General features: G+C 41.2%; 1 protein-coding gene across 1 annotated transcript in view; it reads left to right on the top strand.

Moving 5' to 3' along the window:
• LOC141152604 (embryonic protein UVS.2-like) overlaps positions 1-22,634 on the top strand; it is a 31,083-nt gene extending 8,449 nt beyond the window's left edge. The window contains exons 3-12 of the mRNA XM_073637158.1: positions 1,101-1,157; positions 2,375-2,509; positions 2,599-2,716; positions 6,663-6,841; positions 8,336-8,417; positions 8,553-8,680; positions 8,819-8,934; positions 21,233-21,458; positions 22,028-22,146; positions 22,374-22,634. Coding sequence (XP_073493259.1) covers positions 1,101-1,157; positions 2,375-2,509; positions 2,599-2,716; positions 6,663-6,841; positions 8,336-8,417; positions 8,553-8,680; positions 8,819-8,934; positions 21,233-21,458; positions 22,028-22,146; positions 22,374-22,634 — 1,421 coding nt within the window. The remainder of the gene's footprint in view (positions 1-1,100; positions 1,158-2,374; positions 2,510-2,598; positions 2,717-6,662; positions 6,842-8,335; positions 8,418-8,552; positions 8,681-8,818; positions 8,935-21,232; positions 21,459-22,027; positions 22,147-22,373) is intronic.
• The last annotated feature ends 3,002 nt before the right edge of the window (positions 22,635-25,636 follow it).

The following is a 25,636-nucleotide window of genomic DNA, read 5'->3' as shown; positions in this document are numbered from 1 at the left end:
GCAATCAGTCAGTGAAAAAATAATGAGGTCTTCAGGTCAAGACACAACTGAAACTAATGGTAAAGAAAAGGTAAAGACATTTGTAAATACTTAAATGTCCATCAGACTGCCCAATAGAGAAGTATGATCTGTGATCACTGCTCCAGAGTCCACTGGTGGCAGTTTTACACCACTCCATCCAACATTTGGCTGGCATTGTGCTTGGCGATGTAAGGTTGCATGCAGCTGTTTGGCAATGGAAAATCCATGAGATGAATCTTCCAATGAGGGAATGTTTTTGTGCTGATTTTGATGTCAGAGGATGTTTGAACTGGTGAGTTTTCTGCCCACAGCTCCTCAACACTTGGTGACCCCGCACTGTAACGTTACGTGGTCGAGTTGCTTTGGTTCCTTCCGCTTCTCAATAATATCACTCACAGATGATGGGGGAAGATTTAAGAGGGAAGACTTGTCATGAATGGACTTGTTACATTGGTGGCTCCTGTAACAGGACCACGCTGGTATCAGTGAGCTCGTTACCACCAGCCACTGTGTCCCAGGCAGTACACAGTACACGGACAGTCAATGCAGATGGCCCAAAGTTATACACTGGGGAAATGGTGCCAGGTGTTATACATGGGGGCAATGGGACTTGGTAAAAACTCTGGATTCATTAATTAAGAATTGTATCCCAATAATGATATCCACATAGTGTATATAAACTAATGTACCAATTTAATAATGCTCATATATATTATTTGATTATTTGCTATATTTCTTAAATTAACCATCAAAGGTTAAGGAAAAAATGAAACAAACTAATGATAAATGATTATACATTGATTGATAATATTTTAAATAGAGTAGAATTAAGATGAATAAGTGGACTTCCCCCACCAGAAATGCGTTGGTATTTTGTCTATATATTCGGGATGTATTTCACTATCTTAACAAGATATAATTAAGATTAAAGATTTTATTTAGAGCTGCCGACTCTATCCTTCCTTTCGTCATAGAGTTACAAAACAGAAATATGAAAACTATTCCTATAGAAAATATAATGGCTGAAGATAAATCTACAATATATGATGGTTTTTTTATGTACATGTGTTAACTTACAGATATTAAGGAAGAAGAACCTGAAGGAGTCTTTTCTAAAATATTGAAGGCTAACAAAGGTAAAAATTTATGGTAATATTTATCTATGAATATAAGTGACATAGTATAAATTCCAAAAATCTAGTTTTCAAGCACTGACAAAGCAAATAACTACATCATTAAATCATTGACCTTTGAAGGGGATATCTGGGACTATTTTATTTTTTTACTAAAAGCAAACAGCCAAGTAGTTGTTAAAATCCTGCTTGTTCTACCCAGAGCCACCTCACAGTTGACATAGACCACTCCTGATGGTGATTCTGCTACTTCATGTCACCAGAGCAGCTCTTCCTCTTCTGGGCTACTCTGCCAATGGGCTGTAACTGCTGACATCATCCTAATTGACAGCCAGCTTCCCGCAGTTAGGCACTGGGGAGCTGGATGTCAATCAGCATAATATTGGCAGTCACACCCTGTTAACAGAGCAGAGTAGAAAAGAAGCTGCTGCTCTGTTGAAGCGACTTCAGTTAAAGCTGCAGAAAAAACAAAAATTATTTAATCATCGCAAGAATCAATTAACAACAATGATTTCAATTTCCATAATTCTGGTATTAACCTTTAAAATAAGGGGAGATCATATCGGAATTTTACTGAGAAGATACTGCAGAATTTTTTTTTTTATGGAGTCATTTATAATACTCAGACAGGTAGGCCCCAATTCATCAAGATTGGTGATTGAGGAGGAGAGGAGGTGAAATAGGGTGTGGTGCGGTCAGACACTACTGATTCATTAGGAGGCACATGGCTCTTAATAAATTAGGAGTCCTGTGGAGTGGAGTGAGCCTCCGTACATCACTCCAAGAATATTACTTCAGTACCTGAATGGAGTGAGATTTCCAGCGTAGAGAACGCGACAGCTCATCGTGAATTAGACTTTCATATTTCATGGAGCTGGGAGAAAATGTCATCAAAAAGGCAAAAGTAGCCAATTTTTGCACAACTAAGTTGTACAAGAATTTTAAGACTTTTATAAGCAATTTACATCAGAATTCTGGCAAAAATTGCTTTGATTCATTGGGACCGTAATGTCATTGATTGGAAATTCATTTTTTGGGAAATGTAACCTTCCACATAAAGTTTACATCATTGTTCAAAAGATACTTTGAGGTTTACGTTCAGTCATTATTTCACCATGGTATCAATAATTGTAAGATCTGTTAACTGCATAGGTAAGACAATTACTTGGTGTGAATATTTCTCTTGTAGCATTTAGATTAGCACTATCTTTTACATTTAGACAAAGCTTTGCCTGTACAAGATGGTGACATATTGGAGAAAACTGGACGCAATGCCATGACCTGTACACAGTGCTTGTGGCCCAAATCTGCAGATGGGACGGTCATTGTGCCCTACACGTTGTCATCTGTTTATAGTAAGCTTTTCTTGCTTATTTTATACCTAAGGAGATCATGCTAAATGATTGACAATGGATTAATTACATAAATATTTTTTTAACACTAGAAAATTGGCACCTCACCATGTTTAAGACCGCCATGGAGGAATATGAATCACTTACCTGTGTAAGGTTTACTCCTCGGGCAGCAGAGAGTAGTTACCTCAAAATTACATCTGGAAATGGGTGGGTTCTTCTTTTTAAGTTTTATCACATGTCTTTGAGTAAAAGGCTATGCTAGTATTATAATCTAGTCTTACAGATATGCATCAAGTGAAGATATAGGCTTGGTGTATCAGCATTAATATAAACACATCAGTCTAATATTGGCCAAACTCGCCAATATCGATGGGTTTGACTGATACGCTAATGTATATGGTCGTACCAGTCAACTAATGTCAATTTGGCATGATCAATTTCAGACTATGGTTCGCATTGTTTCTCTGGAGACCTATTCAATGTTGGCGTTCTCACAGAGAACACAGGAGTTCTCTGCTGAACAACCTTTCCTGTCCATTGGATAACTAGCTAAGAAGGCCTTTTTGCCAAGCAATTAATCAGAACATCATTTGGCCCACAGCCATCTGATGTGTATGATGGACTATAGAGATGAATTCCCTGATGTTGTCATATTTAGTCATAGTTTTGAACATTTTGGTAAAATAGGAAAGTCACATTCCTCACCATTGCCCAGCATAATAAGCTTGTCAATAGATTATATGTCTACAAGTGCTTTTCTCTAAATTAGAATATCATCAAAAAGTAATTTGTTTCAGTTCTTCAATAAAAAAAGTGAAACTTATATATTATATACAAGGGTCAGTCAATAACTAATGCCTCCTATTTTTTTCTCCTTTTAATTGGCAAGAAATTCAAATGCAATTACATAGGTTGAAAACCACAACATTAACGATTAATTTGTTACTTTTCAATATAATCTCCATCCATTTCCACATTCTTGGTCAACCATTTAACAAGGGCATGTATTCCAGCATGGTAAAAAGCATTCTTGGGACCCACCGTGCACAAACTTTTCTGTATCCCAGTTGTCCAATAATTTTCATCACACTGCCTTTACTGAGGCAGATAATGCCACACAATTCATCTGCAGTCACCCGGCGGTCACCACGAATGATGTCATCGACTCGCTGAATGTTGCTTGGAGTCACTGCGGTTACTGGCCTGCCACTCCACATTTTGTCAGCCAACGGTGATGGCCCTTCAGCTGTGTTACAGCGATGAACCCATCGTCTAACAGTACTGACATCCACTGTTGCATCACGGGACACATTTTTCAGTCTCTCAGGAATTCGAATGGGCGTTTCACCTTCTGCATGCAAGAATTCAATCACAGAACGTTGTCTAATACGAACATCGATGTCAGCCATTTTGCAAACAGATACAGTCCTGCCACCTGTTGGTGCAGGAAGTTACAATTGCTGTGGATTGGAATAGAAGGTTTGAGGAATTGTGCCAAATTCGAATATTTAACATAACTACCTTATTTAAGGAGAAAAAAAATAGGAGGCATTACTTATTGACTGACCCTGGTAGATTCATAACAAACAGAGTGATATATTTCAAGTATTTATTTATGTTAATGTTGATGATTATGACTTACAACCAATGAAAACACAAAAGTTATTATCTCAGTAGATTAGAATAATTAACAAAAAACACATGCAAAGGCTTCCGATGCATTTTAAAAAGGACCCTTAGTCTGTTTCAGTAGGCTCCACAATCATGGGGAAGATTACTGACTTCACAGATGTCTAGAAGGCAGTCATTGACACACTCCACAAGGAGGGTAAGCCACAAAAGGTTATTGCTAAACAAGCTGGCTGTTCACCGAGTGCTTTGTCAAAACTTATTAATGTAAGTTGAGTGGAAGGAAAAAGTGTGGTAGATAAAGGTGCACAAGCAACCAGGATAACGGCAGCCTTGAAAGGATTGTTAAGAAAAGGCCATTCAAAAATTTGGGGGAGATTTACAAGGAGCGGACTGCTGCTGGAGTCATTGCTTCAAGAGCCACCACACACAGACGTATCCAGGACATGGGCTACAAGTGTCACATTCCTTGTGTCAAGCTACTCATGACCAATAGAAGCGTCTTACCTGGGCCAAGGAGAAAAAGACCTGGACTGTTGCTCAGTGGTCCAAGGTGTTGTTTTTAGATGAAAGTAAATTTTGCATTTCATTTGGAAATCAGGGTCCCACAGTCTGGAGGAAGAGTGGAGAGGCCACAATCCAAGCTGCTTGAGGTCTAGTGTGAAGTTTCCACAATCAGTGATGGTTTGGGGAGCCATGTCATCTGCTGCTTTAGGTCCAGTGTGTTCTATCAAGACCAAAGTCAGCGCCGCCGTCTACCAGGAAATTTTAGACCACTTGATGCTTCCCTCTGCCGACAAGATTTTTGGAAATGTCATTCTCCAGCAGGACTTGGCACCTGTCTACACTGCCAAAAGTACCAATACTTGGTTTAAAAACAACAGTGTCATGATGCTTCATAAGCCAGCAAATTCACCTGACCTTAACCCCATAGAGAATCTATTATAGAGAATCTACGGGGTATTGTCAAGAGGAAGATGCGAGACACCAGACCCAACAATGCAGACGAGCTGAAGGCTGCTATCAAAGCAACCTGGGCTTCCATAACACCTCAGCAGTGCCACAGGCTGATCGCCTCCATGCCACATTGCCACATTGATGCAGTAATTGATGCAAAAGGAGCCCCAACCAAGTGTTGAGAGCATTTACTGAACATACATTTCAGTAGGCCAACATTGTGGATTTTAAAAACAGTTTTCAAGCTGTTATAAAGTATTCTAGTTTTCTGAGATAATGACTTTTACGCTTTCATTGGCTGTAAGCCATAATCATCAACATTAACAGAAATTAACACTTGAAATAGATCACTCTGTTTGTAATGACTATGCATAATATATGCATTTCACATTTTATATTGAAGAGCAGAAATAAATTAACTTTTTGATGGTATTCTCCTTTAGTGAGAAGCACTTGTATATTTGCATTCTGTAGACATATGTTCTGTGTGTTGGCCAAGGTTGTATACTACAATATGGCTTGGAAAAATCCTCGTTTTCAACAAAAACTGATTATCCTGTCTATCATGATGTTATCATTGCGGCATCACGCACACATGACATCATGCCAGCATTGCTAATCATAGGAGGAGCTAGGAATGCTGGGAGGGAAGGAAATTCTCAGGTCTCACCTGCAATGGTCACAGAGTACTGACCTGGCTCATCAACCAGAGTATTGGGAATCGATTCGCTAATCTGTACACAAATAAGTTGGTTGACTTATAAAGACAACTTTGCTCATATGACCCATAAGTATGTATAAAGTTCACATGAAGACAGATAATCTCTCAGCAACTGTGTGTAATCACTTTAGTCATCTGAGACCGAATGAAGAGCTAATATAAAGAGCAGCTCTTGTACTAGCAGACATAATGTCTCGGGAGATTTATTAAACTACATTCTCTGTAGAACACAATCCATCCAAAGGAAGCACTTCTGCTATTTTACATACTCTCCTTCAGATGTTTTTGCTAGAACAATGGTGCTCAACAACAACACAAACACTGAATAAACTTCACATCAACAGATAAAGATTATGTGGCACTCAGTACTCTTTAAAGTATTAAAATGGACACATATGACTACAGCTGTTTCACATTCTATCATGCTTCTTCCAAGCCACCTTACAGGCCTAGAAGCAGTGTAAGCATAATAGCTGTAGCTATAAGTCTCCATTTACAGCTTGTGAATGTGAATATGCAAACAGTGGTGAGTGCCACATTATCTTAACATTACCTGTAGAGGTCTCTGTATGATAAATGATGTCTTAATAATGTCTTAAAAAAAGAAAAATAGTTCAAACACACAAATATAGTCAAATAAAATGGTAAGAAACAGTTGTATTGCTATAAAAGTACTTATTCTGGCTGTACTATAATATGATGTCAAATGGAATATTACAGATAACTTTCCATGTTTCTCCTACTATAATACAAGCTTTATGTCTTATACCTTATAATTCTACCCCTATTGATTATAATATTTATGGAGTATTATAGTATAGTCTTATTTTTCATCTTTCTATCTAGGTGTGCAGCAAATTTGGGCCGTGTCGGTGGAGGACAGACAGTTGCAGTAGATGTAGCTGGTTGCATGTATAAAGGAATTATACAACATGAGCTAAACCATGCCCTGGGATTCTACCATGAGCATATGAGGAGTGACCGTGACAGCTATGTCACCATCATGTACCAGTATATATCACCAGGTAATTCCCTTAATCTGAATACTGACTTGCAGAGGCATGCGCTGGGATAGGCACCTATCTAAGATGCCGCATGACAGCAAGAAGGCAGGGAGGAGCTGACACAATTTAATTCAATTAATCTTGGTCTCATCAACACTGAGGCTCTACAAATGCAATGTACAGTATGATTGCCTATCATTCTATCTTCTCTTGCTGACCGCAAAGAACCTGGATCAGAAATTACAATGGGCAGTAGTAAGTGATGCAAGTGATCTGTTCCCTCCTTTCTTGCTTTTTTGCTGTCTTTGTACTTGGGCATTGCATTGTGCACTTTATTGCACTGGACCACAGAACGCTCCTGCACATTTTAAAGGCAGGATCAACCCTGAAGTTGTGAAAGAGCAGAGCTTGCGATGTGAGTTACCCATGGCTCTGTTATCCTGTGTAAACTCCATGGGAGCTACCTCTTTTTACATTTACTCAACTCTCTATAGTTAAACCCAAGCTGATCCTAAACTTCCCGAAAAAGACCTGGCAGTTTACATTAAGCACATTTCCGACAGCTAAGTGCAGGGAGAGCTGCTGAATAGAAGTACTTCTGGGGCTTCTACCCTCCACACCAAGACCTCCATAAATGGCTGTAAACATTAATCCTAGCCACTTATCTTTTACTCCTCATCTACCGTTTTGATCAGTTTACCCATTAAGCATGGCGGGTGAGGAATCATTTCTAAGGGTGTAATAGTTCCCTGACTTACTACAATCTAAATAGTTTTTTTGTACATGCTTTAATAAAAACCCTGAAAAAAAATAGAGATATAGCAATTTTCAGTTGAACACAACTTCCAAAAGGCTATAAAAAATAAGAAAAAAAGTCCTAGGAATGAAAAGATTCCCCACAAAAAAAGCCCTCTTGCAGCCCTATCAGTACAAAAATGTAAAAATGATCAAAAAAAAGTTTGATTCTTAGAATTTCGTAACAAAACGATTTTTTTTGCCATTTTCTTTTTCTTTTCTTCGCCAATTAAAAAGTATCAAAGAATACATCTTGTTAGCCGAATTGTCAAGTAGCTGAGTGAGCAGGAAAGAATCACGGAGAGTATTAGAGCTTACGTGAACTTAAGTTTAGCAGAACAAAACTTGAAAAAAAATTTAATTTTTGTTGTAATTGTATCTATTATTTTTTTCTGCCAAAGCTGCGGAAAAAAAAAAATCTCTCTGCTTTTTGTGGTGATGTTGAACCACCAATTGCTGCAGTAAGCTACGATTTTTACCAAACCTTGTGAATATATGGTTATAACAAATTGAAGAGTTTTCAGATGTACAAAACTGAAAAACTATGAATGTTCATATGGAATTTGTGCAAAAGGCTGCTCTGACAGGAAAGTCAATGCAATGTGACGGCACTGCGTGTCTTGTGGAAGCTAGTCCCGTTAATGCTGTAGGAAGCAGCCATTACTTCTGATACTTTTAGCATTATAAGATCCTGTCTAATGCAGACGTCTTATCTTGTAGGTGATACTCCAAACTTTAAAAAAGCAAACACTAATAATCTTGGTGTGGAGTACGACTATGCCTCAGTGATGCATTACGAACGGTAAGTTATTAGCCAGTGACATCAGGAATTATACATGGTTACTAGGAAGGTCTAAACTAATCTACAATCTGGAATCTTCTATTCTGTCACACTTTCACGTTTCCACCATTTTTTTTTGTCTTGCTTTTCTGACAGTGACGCATTCAGTAACACTTCAGGACAAGCCACTATTGTGCCCAAACCTGATCCCAATGTCCCAATTGGGCAAAGAGATGGAGTGAGCATTCTTGATATTTCCAAAATCAACCAGCTGTATCAATGCAGTAAGTTCCTACAGGTCCACATTTTTCAAAAAGTTGTATCTAAGATTTAGCAGATCGGGACATTAGTACCATAATGGGATATTAAAGATTTGCTTCATATGTATAAAAATTGTTTAAATTATTCTGTCCTTCTCTTAGATGTTTGTGGTAATTTACTTAATCAAGGTAGCGGAAATCTAACCTCCGCCAACTACCCATCCGCGTACCCAACTAATGCCAACTGTGTGTTCCTGATTAGAACACCATCAAATCAGGTACAGTAATGAAGTAACAGAAATATTGCCAAGTTCTCCATTTTTCAACACAGGACAATATTTTATAACAATATTTAAGTTCTAGCATATAAGGAAGATGCTCCTTTCTGACAACATTAATGGACTATCCCTTCTGATACATGGTGGTGTAAATGAAACCACATTTTATGTAACTATTGGAGCACATGCATAGGTTAGATTACCAAACTATGATTACCACTTAAGCTCCTTTTCTTCATTCTGTTAATATGGGTTAATCCTGAATAAGTATATAGAAATCTTATATTTTAAAGCTTCAATAGTAAAACCATCACTATGATCCAACTTACAATTAGTGTTGAGCCACCCCCGTAGTGTTCGGGTTCGGTTCGGTTCGTCGAACACCGGGATGTTCGAGGAACTGTTCGTCGAACTGTTCGTCGAACACCTTAGAACACCGTCGAACACCGTTAAAACCAATGGCAGGCAAACAAAAACACATAGAAACACATAGAAAACACCTTCAAAGGTGTCCAAAAGCTGACAAACTGCTCAGAAGACGCTTTCTTTAAAATAGCCGGCCGGCAATTCAGCAGCGGCATACACCGGTACCCGACAATTTAGACAAAAAGGAATAGAGCCTCACACATAGATTAGATAGATAGAAACATGTCAGTCACATATATATGAAGTACAGTGACAGTGTTGCTTACTGTACTTGTCATTTAGTGTAAAGGATTTATTAAAAAATATAATAGTGTTTTCATGCACTGTCTCTTTAAAAAAGCCGGCCGGCAATTCAGCAGCGGTATCCGACAATTTATAACAGACAGAATAGAGCTTCACACATAGATTAGATAGATAGAAACATGTCAGTCACATATATATGAAGTACAGTGACAATGTTGCTTACTGTACTTGTCATTTAGTGTAAAGGATTTATTAAAAAAAGTAATAGTGTTTTCATGCACCGTCTCTTTAAAAAAGCCGGCCGGCAATTCAGCATCTGTACCCGACAATTTATAACAGACAGAATAGAGCTTCACACATAGATTAGTTAGATAGAAACATGTCAGTCACATATATATGAAGTACAGTGATAGTGTTGGTTACTGTACTTGTCATTTAGTATTAAAATAAAGGATTTATTATTAAAAAAAATTGGCGTGGGGTTCCCCTTAATTTTAGTCTCTAGCGGAGGTTAAACAGACAGCTGGGGCAGATGTTTGAAGCCTGGGAAAGGGGTAATACCCACGAAGCTTCCCAGGCTACTAATATGAGCCCCCAGCTGAATACATAGCCTTTACTAGCTATTAAAATGGGGGACCCCCCAAAAAAAATGACGTGGGGTCCCCCCTAATTTAATAGCTAGCAAAGGCTAGGCAGACAGCTGTGGGCTGATATTAATAGCCCAGGAAGGGTGCCATGAATATTGGCCCCCTCCCAGGCTAGAAACACCAGCCGTCAGCCGCCCCAGAAATGGCGCATTCATAGGATGCGCCAATTCTGGCACTTAGCCTCGCTCTTCCACGCTGCCCTGGTGCGGTGGCAGGGGGTAATAGGGCTGGGGTTGATGTCAGCTTATAATGCCAGCTGACATCAAGCCCAGGTTAGTAATGGAGAGGCGTCTATAAGACACCCCCATTACTAACCCCATAGTCAAAGTTAAAAGAAAACACAAACACCCAGAATAAAGTCCTTTAATTGAAATAAAGACACAATCCTTTATTGTTCTAAATTAAACCATACTTACCATCACGCCCATTCCAGCTGAAGCCAACGATCTCCTGCAATAAAAGAAAAATAATAAAGCAACATCATCCTTACCTTTCCATGGTTCCCACGACAGCTTCAGCTCTGCTACATCGAGATGACAGGCTGGACCGCAGCAGAACGCCGCCATCCAGCCTGTCATCCCGCAGACACTGAGAAGCGCAGGCTTGCTTGCGCTCTGCAGTGTCTGGCTGTGACGGCATAAAGATGAGACGAGTTCATGTCCAATGAACTCGGCGCACCTCATGCACGTCACTGACAGCGTGGGAAAATTCTCACGCTGAAGCGCTGAGTGCAGGAGAATTCTCCCACGCTGTCAGTGACGTGCATAAGGTGAGCTCATGTCCAATGAACTCAGCTCACCTCCTGCACGTCACTGACAGCGTGGGAGAATTCTCCTGCACTCAGCGCTTCAGCGTGAGAATTCTCCCACGCTGAAGCGCTGAGTGCAGGAGAATTTTCCCACGCTGTCAGTGACGTGCATAAGGTGAGCTCATGTCCAATGAACTCAGCTCACCTCCTGCACGTCACTGACAGCGTGGGAGAATTCTCCTGCACTCAGCGCTTCAGCGTGAGAATTCTCCCATGCTGAAGCGCTGAGTGCAGGAGAATTTTCCCACGCTGTCAGTGACGTGCATGAGGTGAGCCGAGTTCATTGGACATTAACTCGGCTCATCTGGATGCCCTCACAGAGAGACACTGTGGAGCGCAAGCAAGCCTGCGCTTCTCAGTGTCTGCGCGATGACAGGCTGGATGGCAGCGTTCTGCTGCGGTCCAGCCTGTCATCTCGATGTAGCAGAGCTGAAGCTGTCATGGGAACCACGGAAAGGTAAGGATGATGTTGCTTTATTATTTTTCTTTTATTTCAGGAGATCGTTGGCTTCAGCTGGAATGGGTGTGATGGTAAGTATGGTTTAATTTAGAACAATAAAGAATTGTGTGTTTATTTCAATTAAAGGACTTTTTTCTGGGTGTTGTGTTTTTTTTTAAATACTTTACTAGAAATTCATGGTGGTCATGTCTAATACTGGCGTGACCTCATGAATTTTGGGCTTAGGGCCAGCTGATAATGCCAAGCTGGCCCTAACCCCTTTATTACCCAGTGAGCCACCGCATCAGGGCCCTGGATGAGTTGGGTACAGCGCCAGAAGATGGCGCTTCTATGAACGCGCCATTTTCCGCGGTGGCTGCGGACTGCAATTTGCAGCGGGGGTGGCCCAGAAAGCTTGGGCCTCCCTGCGCTGCGGATTCCAGCCCCCAGCTGCATAGTTGTACCTGGCTGGACACAAAAACAGGGCGAAGCCCCACGTCAATTTTCTTTAAATTATTTCATGAAATAATTAAGAAAAAAAGGGCTTCCCTATATTGTTGTGTCCGGCCAGGTACAAATAGGCAGCTGGTGGTTGGGGGCAGCCCGTTCCTGCCTGCTGCACCTAACTGGACACAAATATAGTGCGAAGCCCCACGTCAATTTTTTTTTAATTATTTCATGAATTTCCTGAAATAATTTAAAAAAATTGAAGTGGGGCTTCGCACTATATTTGTGTCCAGCCAGGTACAGCAGGCAGGAATGGGCTGCCCCCAACCACCAGCTGCCTATTTGTACCTGGCCGGACACAACAATATAGGGAAGCCCTTTTTTTCTTAATTATTTCATGAATTTCATGAAATAATTAAAAAAAATTGAAGTGGGGCTTCGCACTATATTTGTGTCCAGCCAGGTACAGCAGGCAGGAACGGGCTGCCCCCAACCACCAGCTGACTATTTGTACCTGGCCGGACACAACAATATAGGGAAGGCCTTTTTTTCTTAATTATTTCATGAATTTCATGAAATAATTAAAAAAAAATACGTGGGGCTTCGCCCTATTTTTGTGTCCAGCCAGGTACAACTAGGCAGCTGGGGGCTGGAATCTGCAGCGCAGGGAGGCCCAAGCTTTCTGGGCCCCCCCCGCTGCAAATTGCAGTCCGCAGCCACCCCGGAAAATGGCGCGTTCATAGAAGCGCCATCTTCTGGCGCTGTACCCAACTCATCCAGGGCCCTGGTGCGGTGGCTCACTGGGTAATAAAGGGGTTAGGGCCAGCTTGGTATTATCAGCTGGCCCCAAGCCCAAAATTCATGGGGTCACGCCAGTATTAGACATGACCGCCATGAATTTCTAGTAAAGTATTTAAAAAAAACACAACACCCAGAATAAAGTCCTTTAATTGAAATAAACACACAATTCTTTATTGTTCTAAATTAAACTATACTTACCAGCACGCCCATTCCAGCTGAAGCCAACGATCTCCTGCAATAAAAGAAAAATAATAAACCAACCTCATCCTTACCTTTCCATGGTTCCCACGACAGCTTCAGCTCTGCTACATCGAGATGACAGGCTGGACCGCAGCAGAACGCTGCCATCCAGCCTGTCATGCCGCAGACACTGAGAAGAACAGGCATGCTTGCGCTCCTCAGTGTCTCGCTGTGACGGCATCCAGATGAGCCGAGTTCATGTCCAATGAACTCAGCTCACCTCATGCACGTCACTGACAGCGTGGGAAAATTCTCACGCTGAAGTGCTGAGTGCAGGAGAATTGTCCCAAGCTGTCAGTGACGTGCATGAGGTGAGCTCATGTCCAAGTAACTCAGCTCACCTCATGCACCTCACTGCGTGGGAAAATTCTCCTGCACTCAGCGCTTCAGCGTGAGAATTCTCCCACGCTGTAAGTGACGTGCATGAGGTGCGCTGAGTTCATTGGACATGAACTCGTCTCATCTTTATGCCGTCACAGCCAGACACTGCAGAGCGCAAGCAAGCCTGCGCTTCTCAGTGTCTGCGGGATGACAGGCTGGATGGCGGCGTTCTGCTGCGGTCCAGCCTGTCATCTCGATGTAGCAGAGCTGAAGCTGTCGTGGGAACCATGGAAAGGTAAGGATGAGGTTGCTTTATTATTTTATTTTTATTACAGGAGATCGTTGGCTTCAGCTGGAATGGGCGTGATGGTAAGTATGGTTTAATTTAGAACAATAAAGAATTGTGTCTTTATTTCAATTAAAGGACTTTATTCTGGGTGTTTGTGTTTTTTTTAACTTTGACTATGGGGTTAGTAATGGGGGTGTCTTATAGACGCCTCTCCATTACTAACCTGGGCTTGATGTCAGCTGGCATTATAAGCTGACATCAACCCCAGCCCTATTACCCCCTGCCACCGCACCAGGGCAGCGTGGAAGAGCGAGGCTAAGTGCCAGAATTGGCGCATCCTATGAATGCGCCATTTCTGGGGCGGCTGACGGCTGGTGTTTCTAGCCTGGGAGGGGGCCAATATTCATGGCTCCCTTCCTGGGCTATTAATATCAGCCCCCAGCTGTCTGCCTAGCCTTTGCTAGCTATTAAATTAGGGGGGACCCCACGTCATTTTTTTGGGGGGGTCCCCCATTTTAATAGCTAGTAAAGGCTATGTATTCAGCTGGGGGCTGATATTAGTAGCCTGGGAAGCTCCGTGGGTATTACCCCCTTCCCAGGCTTCAAACATCTGCCCCAGCTGTCTGCTTAACCTCCGCTAGAGACTAAAATTAAGGGGAACCCCACGCCAATTTTTTTAATAATAAATCCTTTATTTTAATACTAAATGACAAGTACAGTAACCAACACTGTCACTGTACTTCATATATATGTGACTGACATGTTTCTATCTATCTAATCTATGTGTGAAGCTCTATTCTGTCTGTTATAAATTGTCGGGTACAGATGCTGAATTGCCGGCCAGCTTTCTTAAAGAGACGGTGCATGAAAACACTATTATTTTTTTTAATAAATCCTTTACACTAAATGACAAGTACAGTAAGCAACACTGTCACTGTACTTCATATATATGTGACTGACATGTTTCTATCTATCTAATCTATGTGTGATTCTCTATTCCTTCTATTCTAAATTGTTGGGTACAGATGCTGAATTACCGGACGGCTTTTTTAACCCCTTAAGCCCCGCGGGTGGTTTGCACGTTAATGACCGGGCCAATTTTTACAATTCTGACCACTGTCACTTTATGAGGTAATTACTCTCGAACGCTTCAACGGATCCCCCTGATTCTGAGATTGTTTTTTCGTGACATATTGTACTTCATGATTGTGGAAAAATTTCTTCGATATCACTTGCGTTTATTTGTGAAAAAAACAGAAATTTGGTGAAAATTTTGAAAATTTTGCAATTTTCAAAATTTGAATTTTTAAGCCCTGAAATCAGAGCGATATGTCACACAAAAGAGTTAATAAATAACATTTCCCACATGTCTACTTTACATCAGCACAATTTTGGAACCAAAATTTTTTTTGTTAGGGAGCTATAAGGGTTAAAAGTTGACCAGCGATTTCTCATTTTTCCAACAAAATTTACAAAACCATTTTTTTAGGGACCACATCACATTTGAAGTCACTTTGAGAGGTCTTTATGACAGAAAATACCCAAAAGTGACACCATTCTAAAAACTGCACCCCTCAAGGTGCTCAAAACCACATTCAAGAACTTTATTAACCCTTCAGGTGCTTCACAGGAATTTTTTGAATGTGGAAGAAAAAAATGAACATTTAACTTTTTTCACAAAAATGTTAATTTAGACCCAATTTTTTTTATTTTCACAGGGGTAACAAGAAAAAATGGACCCCAAAATTTGTTGTGCAATTTCCCCTGGGCACGCAGATACCCAATATTTGGGGAAAAAATACTGTTTGGGCGCACGGCAGGGCTCGGAAGGGAAGGAGCGCTATTTGACTTTTTGATTGTAAAATTTGCTTGAATAATTAGTGGACGCCATGTTGTGTTTGGAGAGCCCATGTGTGCCCAAACTTTGGAGCTCCCCCACAAGTGACCCCATTTTGGAAACTAGACCCCCCAAGGCACCTTTCTAGATGCATAGTGAGCACTTGGAACCCCCAGGTGCTTCACAAATTGATTCGTAACAATGAAAAAGTGAAAAAAAAAACACTTTTTCATTTTTATGAATCAATTTGTGAAGCACCTGAGGGTTCCAAGTGCTCACTATGCATCTAGATAGGTGCCTTGGGTGGTCTAGTTTCCAAAATGGGGTCACTTGTGGCGGAGCTCCAATATTTGGGCACACAGCGGCTCTCTAAATGCAACATGGTGTCCGCTAACAAATTTAACGCAAAATTGGCTCAAATTGTTAGCGACACCATGTTGCGTTTGGAGAGCTGCTGTGTGCCCAAACATTGGAGCTCCCCCACAAGTGACCCCATTTTGGAAACTAGACCCCCCAAGGCACCTATCTAGATGCATAGTGAGCACTTGGAACCCCCAGGTGCTTCACAAATTGATTCGTAACAATGAAAAAGTGAAAAAAAAAACACTTTTTCATTTTTATGAATCAATTTGTGAAGCACCTGGGGGTTCCAACTGCTCACTATGCATCTAGATAGGTGCCTTGGGGGGTCTAGTTTCCAAAATGGGGTCACTTGTGGGAGAGCTCCAATGTTTGGGCACACAGGGACTCTCTAAATGCAACATGGTATCCGCTAACAAATTGAATGGAAAATCGGCTCAAATTGTTAGCGGACACCACATTGCGTTTGGAGAGCTTCTCTGTGCCCAAACTTTGGAGCTCCCCCACAAGTGACCCCATTTTGGAAACTAGACCCCCCAAGGCACCTTTCTAGATGCATAGTGAGCACTTGGAACCCCCAGGTGCTTCACAAATTGATTCGTAATAATGAAAAAGTGAAAAAAAAAACACTTTTTCATTTTTACGAATCAATTTGTGAAGCACCTAGGGGTTCCAAGTGCTCACTATGCATCTAGATAGGTGCCTTGGGGGGTCTAGTTTCCAAAATGGGGTCACTTGTGGGGGAGCTCCAATGTTTGGGCACACAGGGACTCTCTAAATGCAACATGGTATCCGCTAACAAATTGAATGGAAAATCGGCTCAAATTGTTAGCGGACGCCACATTGCATTTGGAGAGCCCCTCTGTGCCCAAACTTTGGAGCTCCCCCACAAGTGACCCCATTTTGGAAACTAGACCCCCCAAGGCACCTTTCTAGATGCATAGTGAGCACTTGGAACCCCCAGGTGCTTCACAAATTGATTCGTAATAATGAAAAAGTGAAAAAAAAAACACTTTTTCATTTTTACGAATTAATTTGTGAAGCACCTAGGGGTTCCAAGTGCTCACTATGCATCTAGATAGGTGCCTTGGGGGGTCTAGTTTCCAAAATGGGGTCACTTGTGGGGGAGCTCCAATGTTTGGCCACACAGGGACTCTCTAAATTCAACATGGTATCCGCTAACAAATTGAATGGAAAATCGGCTCAAATTGTTAGCGGACGCCACATTGCGTTTGGAGAGCCCCTCTGTGCCCAAACTTTGGAGCTCCCCCACAAGTGACCCCATTTTGGAAACTAGACCCCCCAAGGCACCTTTCTAGATGCATAGTGAGCACTTGGAACCCCCAGGTGCTTCACAAATTCATTCGTAATAATGAAAAAGTGAAAAAAAAAACACTTTTTCATTTTTACGAATTAATTTGTGAAGCACCTAGGGGTTCCAAGTGCTCACTATGCATCTAGATAGGTGCCTTGGGGGGTCTAGTTTCCAAAATGGGGTCACTTGTGGAGGAGCTCCAATGTTTGGGCACACAGGGACTCTCCAAATGCAACATGATATCCGCTAACAATTTGAGCCGACAATTTTTTAGCGGATATCATGTTGCATTTGGAGAGTCCCTGTGTGCCCAAACATTGGAGCTCCCCCACAAGTGACCCCATTTTGGAAACTAGACCCCCCAAGGCACCTATCTAGATTCATAGTGAGCACTTGGAACCCCAGGTGCTTCACAAATTGATTCATAAAAATGAAAAAGTGTTTTTTTTTTCACTTTTTCATTTTTACGAATCAATTTGTGAAGCACCTGGGGGTTCCAAGTGCTCACTATGCATCTAGAAAGGTGCCTTGGGGGGTCTAGTTTCCAAAATGGGGTCACTTGTGGGGGAGCTCCAAAGTTTGGGCACAGAGGGGCTCTCCAAACGCAATGTGGTGTCCGCTAACAATTTGAGCCGATTTTCCATTTAATTTGTTAGCGGATACCATGTTGCATTTAGAGAGTCCCTGTGTGCCCAAACATTGGAGCTCCCCCACAAGTGACCCCATTTTGGAAACTAGACCCCCCAAGGCACCTATCTAGATTCATAGTGAGCACTTGGAACCCCAGGTGCTTCACAAATTGATTCATAAAAATGAAAAAGTGTTTTTTTTTTCACTTTTTCATTTTTACGAATCAATTTGTGAAGCACCTGGGGGTTCCAAGTGCTCACTATGCATCTAGAAAGGTGCCTTGGGGGGTCTAGTTTCCAAAATGGGGTCACTTGTGGGGGAGCTCCAAAGTTTGGGCACAGAGGGGCTCTCCAAACGCAATGTGGTGTCCGCTAACAATTTGAGCCGATTTTCCATTCAATTTGTTAGCGGACACCATGTCGCGTTTGGAGAGCCCGTGATGTGCCTAAACAGTGGAGCTCCCCCACAAGTGTCCCCATTTTGGAAACTATACCCCTCAAAGATTTTATTAAGGTGTATAGTGAACATTTTGAACCCAGAGGTACGGCACATTATTTGTTTACATTAGGTCATCATATTGAATAAGTTTTCATTATTCTTGAGCGCAAGTGCTCGCTACTTGAGTTTGCATCGGGTACTCAGGTATGCACCATGTACAGCGTGTGCTCGAGTGACATGCTCGAGTCCCTGCTCCGCATGTTTCACGGTTATTAGACACCCAAAAAAAAACATGCGGGGATCGCTCGTGCATGGCAGGCAATCCCCGTAAAGTTTTTTGGCCGCGAAGCATATGGGGCAGAGACTCGAGCATGTCACTCAAATACCCACGATACTAAATGCATACCAGAGCACCCGATGCAAACTCAAGTAGCGAGCACTTGCTCTCAACACTAGTCGCCATATCGTCATCTTTTTTTCTTACTTTTGAAAAAAATCCCAACCCCAGCCCTAACCCTAGCACAACCCTAGCCCCAGCACAACCCTAGCCCCAGCACAACCCTAGCCCCAGCACAACCCTAGCCCCAGCACAACCCTAGCCCCAAACCCAGCCCTAACCCTAGCCCAATCCTAACTCAAGAGTTTATTTTTGACGCCGTTCCTTGTGCGGTATAAGTGATTAGACGACTTTATTCTTCGGGTCGGTGTGATTACAGCAATGCCAGAATCATATGGGGTTTTTATGACTGACAGCTGTCACACACTAAAAGACGCATTTTTTGTAAAATCTAGTTTTTGCATCGCCATATTTTGAGAGCTATAATTTTTCCAAATTTTGGCAGACAGTCATGTGACGGCTCGTTTTTTGCGGGATGACTTGACGTTGTTATTGGTGCCATTTTCAGGCACGTGACATTTTTTGATCGCTTTCTATTCCGATTTTTGGGAGGCAGAATAAACAAAAACCAACAATTCAGGAATTGTTTTTTTTTTTTTTTTTTTATTCTGTTCCGCGTGTGGTAAAATTGATGAGGCAGCTTTACTCTTCGGGTCAGTACGTTTACAGCGGTACCACATTTGTATAATTTTTCTATGTTTTGGCGCTTATACACAATAAAAGCTATTTTATAGAAAAAAATATTTTTTAGTATCGCTTTATTCTGAGAGCTATAACTTTTTTATTTTTCGGCTGATGGAGCTATATGGCAGCTTGTTTTTTGCAGGACGAGATGACGTTTTCAGCGGTATCATTTTTATTTATATGCGTCTTTTTGATCGCGTGTTATTCCACTTTTTGTTTGGCAGTATGGTGATAAAGCATTGTTTTTTGCTTGTTTTTTTTTTTTTTTTTTTATCGTGTTCACTGAAGGGGTTAACTAGTGGGACAGTTTTATAGGTCAGGTTGTTCCGGACGCGGCGATACCCAATATGTGTACTTTTATTGTTTTTTTTTTATTTTTTTTATAATAATATTTATTGATGGGTACATTATATTTTTATTTTTGGTGTATTATTTTTTTTATTTTTTTATAATATTTTTGCACATTTTTTTTTTTTTTTTTTTCCACTTTCACACAGTTTATACACTTTATTACTTTGTCCCACTCTGGGACTTTCACTTTTTTTTTTCTGATCGCCTGCATGGCACAGGAATGGAGCACCATCCCTATGCCATGAAGGCTGTCAGAAGTGCACAGTGTGAAGATTGCTTGGAGATGCACTGCGCATGTCCAAGCAATCTTCCTGCTCTCTGGTGACCCGGATGTTGTCATGACGACATCGGGTCGTCATGGCAACACCCGGGAAGCCTTTGCAGACTGCGCTGGAAGCCGGAAGAGGAGGTGAGTATCGGCGATCACCTCCCCTTGCCCCCGCAATGCCGCGATCGACTTCGATCGACTTCGATCGCGGCATCGCGGGGGTTAATGTGCTGGGAGCGGTGCGTGACCGCTCCCTGCACATAGTACCGGGTGTCAGCTATGACAATCAGCTGACACCCGGCGGCGATCGCGCCCGCACAGCCTGTGTGCGCGCGCGATCGCCATGACGTACTAATACGGGTCTGGCTCTTAAGTCCCAGGGCACAGACGCGTATTAGTACGTCAGATGTTATTAAGGGGTTAAAGAGACGGTGCATGAAAACACTATTATTTTTTTTGATAAATCCTTTACACTAAATGACAAGACAGTAATCAACACTGTCACTGTACTTCATATATATGTGACTGACATGTTTCTATCTATCTAATCTATGTGTGATTCTCTATTCCTTCTATTCTAAATTGTCGGGTACCGCTGCTGAATTGCCGGCCGGCTTTTTTAAAGAGACGGTGCATGAAAACACTATTATTTTTTTTGATAAATCCTTTACGCTAAATGACAAGTATAGTAAGCAGCACTTTCACTGTACTTCGTATATATGTGGCTGACATGTTTATATCTATCTAATCTATGTGTGAAGCTCTATTCTTTTGGTTCTAAATTGTCGGGTACCGGTGTATGCCGCTGCTGAATTGCCGGCTTTTCATGTTTCACTGTTGGCACTGTTCCCATCGATTTGGGCAATCACTGTAATGCCACAACCACCATGGCTGTGGCATTACAGTGAGTGGCAGACAATCCCTGCATGATTGGTGCTCTAAATAGCACCAGACATGCAGGACACGCTTTTGGTGCACGAACAGTTATCGAACATAACCTCGAACAGCCGAATTTTTTGCAAATCGTTCGGGTTCGTCGAACAACTCGAACACCGCCCAAAACAGCTCGAATTTGAGATTGGCGAACAGTTCTAGTCGAACACCGCTCATCTCTACTTACAATATATTTATGGTTCCTCCAGTTGATGCTCAAGACTTATTTCTCCATCATTTCTATTGTTCATTGTTCACGCCAACTGAATTTCTGCTTATTACTCACCAACTTAGTAGATGTCAGACTGTTCTCTGCCGCTCTACAATGGCGCTGGATAGCTCTCTACTTCTTCATTATTAGAAACTAAATTATAATTTATAAATAAAATAAATATAAATTATGTTTTTTTATTCATGATTTTAGGTGAAATTGAACTTTGTTGCCTTTGATATCCAGTCATCTCCTGATTGTTCATCTGACTACATTAAGATTTATGATGGCCCTACTAAGAATTATCCCATATTGATAGACAGAACTTGTGGCTCTGGACTGGTGCCTCCAGTTATTGCATCTACCAACCAATTACTGGTTGAGTTCTCCAGTGATAGCAGTATTACCGGGACTGGCTTCAAAGCTTTATACAGCACAGGTACAGTGTTACATTCAATTTTTAGTAATATAATTTAGTATACCGATTTGTATTTTTTAGTATGATCAATAGAAGTTAAACATCCACATCCTCATTGGAACCTGACAACTTCATCAATTTTATCCAAGAAAAGATGGAATTTTTTCAAAATTACATAACTTAAAAGGATACTGTTAGCACAGAATGACTGTTCAAACCAAGCACATGTGCTCGGTGCACCATTAGCATGGCCAAACAGTTCAGGGAATCTTCCCACCTACTTGCTTTCCATCTTTCTCTGCTCTTTCCTGGCTCTCTGAAGCTAGAGCTGGCAATTAAAATACATGTAAAGGTGGAGATAGAAAGAAGACAAGTAAGTGGGAAGGTGCAATGAACTGTTTGGCCACACCATGGGTGCATTGAGTGCCTGTGCCTGGTTTGAACAGTCATTTTGTGCTGTCACACTCCCTTTAAGAAATTACTGTTGAGTTGTGAAAGAAGTAAATTAAATTGTACTCAATTTGTTTTACTATTTGTGAATGTAATATTTTTTTGTACTATAATAATGACTTAAAATGAATTTTCTGCAGTTCAATGTGGAGGAATATACTATGCATCCCAAGGAAACATTACTTCCCCCAATTACCCTAATAACTATCGCAGCAACCTGCAATGCACCTTTACGATCACTGCTCCAGTTGGACGTAGAGTAAGGTTTTCTTCTTTCTCTTCACAATCATATATGTGATAAGTTCTTCAATCGACATATTGTTACAGAGCAAAGATCACTGCTTGAATTTGCCCCATGATTCTTCACAACCATATTCAAGTTAGAATTTTCTATTATAGGTTCATTAATAATCCATGTGTTGTAAAGTGATCCCATATACTGAATTGAGATACAATAATTACAATGTATGCTTTTGATTTTTTCAGATTGTCCTGACCATCAGTGATTTCAATATGGAGTATGCGCCTTACTGCATGTACGATAATATACTAGTCCAGGATGAGTCAACTGATTATGGACCATTCTGTGGTCAAAGAAATATCCCTGTCATTACCTCCAACACCAATAGTCTGGTAATAATATTTCATAGTGATTCGAGAGATGAGTTTAAAGGCTACCAGGGATCATATACATTCAGTGAGTATTACAGCCTCATTTTTATATTTTTGTTTGAGAGTACACCTTAATAGGCCATTTCATTGGATTTTTAATTGAAAACTGAGTACATTCTCCAATCAGCACTGCTCCACTGATTTTGGAACAGGTTTTCTTTATTTCCTGGATCCCCTCTGTGACGAGACAGAGTAAAATCTTAATAAGCCAGACGATTAGATTTGTTAAGTCAAGAGAAATACACTATTGTGTTTAAATTGTGTTGTACATGTTTCTAAAAGTCAGACTAGTATTTGTCTAACCCTGATTGCGGTCTCCTCTTGGGGTTGGAAACAATGTTATTTACTCTTTGATTCTGAAACAATGATGTGTATTTATAAGAGCCCCTGTGATACCAACTATGTAAATTGATTAGGCTTGGTGTGGACTCTGTGGCTTCTTGTCTCACCAGGACAAACTATGTAAATAGATTAGCTAGAATAATGAATGTTTGCTAGATATGTTAAATACCATTGTAGGGTGTTTGCCAGTCAATCTTGGGGGATGAGCTGTGGATACTCAAGCACTGCACCTTTACCTCTTACCTGTGTAATTATAAACAGGGATGTCTACAGTGCTGGAGGCAGATTTAGTCTTGGGATAGATATTCTGAAAAACTTTGGAAGGAGAATGCGAGACATCCTCCAGGACAGCAGATGGATTGCATTGCATTACCCAAAATACACAGATTTGAATTCTATATTATTCTAGCCTAAGGGCACTGGCCCTGACCGGAAAGATTTGGATCTGCTTTATTAACCATCAGTGAGACATGGATAAATTTTAGGGAGTCCAGGAGAGGATGAAGAAGTCAGCTGGCCCCATGGATATGTTGTTTTGGGGTTGCTAGGAGGAACCCACCAGTCGCCTAGAACCCATGGAGACATTTGAAGTTGCCAGATGGGACCCACTGGTCCCCTGGCCCCATGGAAACTCTTGGAGAGGCCAGATTTGGACCCTCGGGTCCCCTGGTCTTGTACCTCGACTGACTGCTAGCTTCCTAAGCTTGCCGCTACCTCCTCTCTGTGGGGGGCCCCAGAAGCGGGAGGCCACTGGTTGAGGTAGTTGGCCCTTAAAGTCTCCAAAGTCACAGCTATTCTATCCCAGGCGGGCGGAGAAGGAAGGGTGAGACTGTGAGACAGTGTAATGTTGTACCACCTTGGGCATTTGCTGGGACTGTTCTATGTGTTTATTGTCCGCTTTGTGGTTCAATAAAGTATTGCCGTGCTGTTTTACCCTCACCCTGTGTCGTCTGAGTAGCATTAAGCCCATGGAAGACCTCAGGTCTTCACATTTTGGTGGCAACAGTGGAATGCTACTCAGCCCAGCAGATCTGGGGGAGCTGCAGGGGACAGGTGTTAGCACACACCATCCAAATGGCTCCACAACCAGGGAGGCATGTAGACAGACCCAGCAGACAATAGGTTAGGCCTACACAGTGGGTTTCGGATGCTACCATCCTCAACTCCACGATCCCGGCCTTGAGAGGAGGACCGGACAGCATATACAGCAGCAACAAGATACGGCCACTACCTGAGCTGTGCCAGCTTCAACGAATTGAATACCAGGCCACCGACACTCATCGGATTTAATTCAGGAACCACAGGATGCTGAGGACGGCATATGTGGACACAATGGATACCATGAGCAGTTCCCTATTTTTATTGAAATCATTGGGTTGTAATCCATGTAATTCCTGGATTTTCTGAATCCTCCAGAGTGAGAGATGCTTTTTATCTATGTTCTCCACTCTGCCATATAAATTTGAGCCACCTTAATATTTTAGATATTGGTAATAAAACATTTGATTGTTTTTGTAAAACAGAAAATCCCTAGAATCAATCTGTTTCAAAATGAAATATTTTCAATGTTTATATAACAAAATATATAGAATAGTAAATATTTGGTCTTCTAATACATCTTTATGCCTCTTTCTCTACAGTATAATTGGAGATAGCCACGCACTTAAATACCATTGGCCTGGAAATGACAACCTCCTTTCTGAAGATTTATCTGTGTGATGTTCTTGACTTTCTATTCTTTTAGCACATTTTAGTTATTAATAATAGACAGATTATGGAGTTATTATTATCTCTTATACACTCCTTTTTTGTGAAAATGGTATCCTAATAAAGTTTCTAATTGCATCTTATATTAAGCTCCCGATTCAATTATTTTGAATGCCTGAGTATGTATGTGACTATGTAAAGGTGAGTGATAATGCCTGACATGTCATTATCTGCCTGTCAAAGATGCTTGATGAAGGCTCCAGTCCATTGCCACAACACAAAGCTTCCAAGAAAAGACTTCACCAATATTATCCCTCCATCCACCAAATTGTCCTTGTCATGATTATTTATAGGTCTCTTCCCATGCTAGATCATTGTCCTTCATATTACCAATCATTTGTAACACCAATCCGTTAGTTGGGCACCAACATGTATATTTCCCTTATCCCCTTCTTGATATCCACTTTACATTTAAGGTGCATATCATTAATGGGTGTATGGAGAGGTCTCATATCCGGCATCACTTTTGCACCAGCAGCGCCTGGAATCGAGCTCTGATCGCTGCTGTTCATCTTTTAAATGCCGCTGTCCATCCATAGCAGCAGCATTAACCCCTTAAGCCCCAAGGGTGGTTTGCACGTTAATGACCAGGCCAATTTTTACAATTCTGACCACTGTCACTTTGAGGTAATTACTCTGGAACGCTTCAACGGATCCCCCTGATTCTGAGATCACTTTTTCGTGACATATTGTACTTCATGATTGTGGAAAAATTTCTTTGATATCACTTGCGTTTATTTGTGAAATAACGGAAATTTGGCGAAAATTTTGAAAATTTTGCAATTTTCAAAATTTGAATTTTTAAGCCCTGAAATCAGAGCGATATGTCACACAAAAGAGTTAATAAATAACATTTCCCAAATGTCTACTTTACATCAGCACAATTTTGGAACCAAAATTTTTTTTTGTTAGGGAGCTATAAGGGTTAAAAGTTGACCAGCGATTTATCATTTTTCCAACAAAATTTA

This window comes from Phyllobates terribilis, unplaced genomic scaffold (assembly GCF_046119375.1).
Source record: "Phyllobates terribilis strain yellow unplaced genomic scaffold, ASM4611937v1 Scaffold_6__1_contigs__length_29720123, whole genome shotgun sequence".
In the NCBI taxonomy this organism is placed as follows: domain Eukaryota; kingdom Metazoa; phylum Chordata; class Amphibia; order Anura; family Dendrobatidae; genus Phyllobates; species Phyllobates terribilis.
Note: the sequence above shows the minus strand (reverse complement) of the source record. Positions and strands in the feature narration are given on the sequence as shown.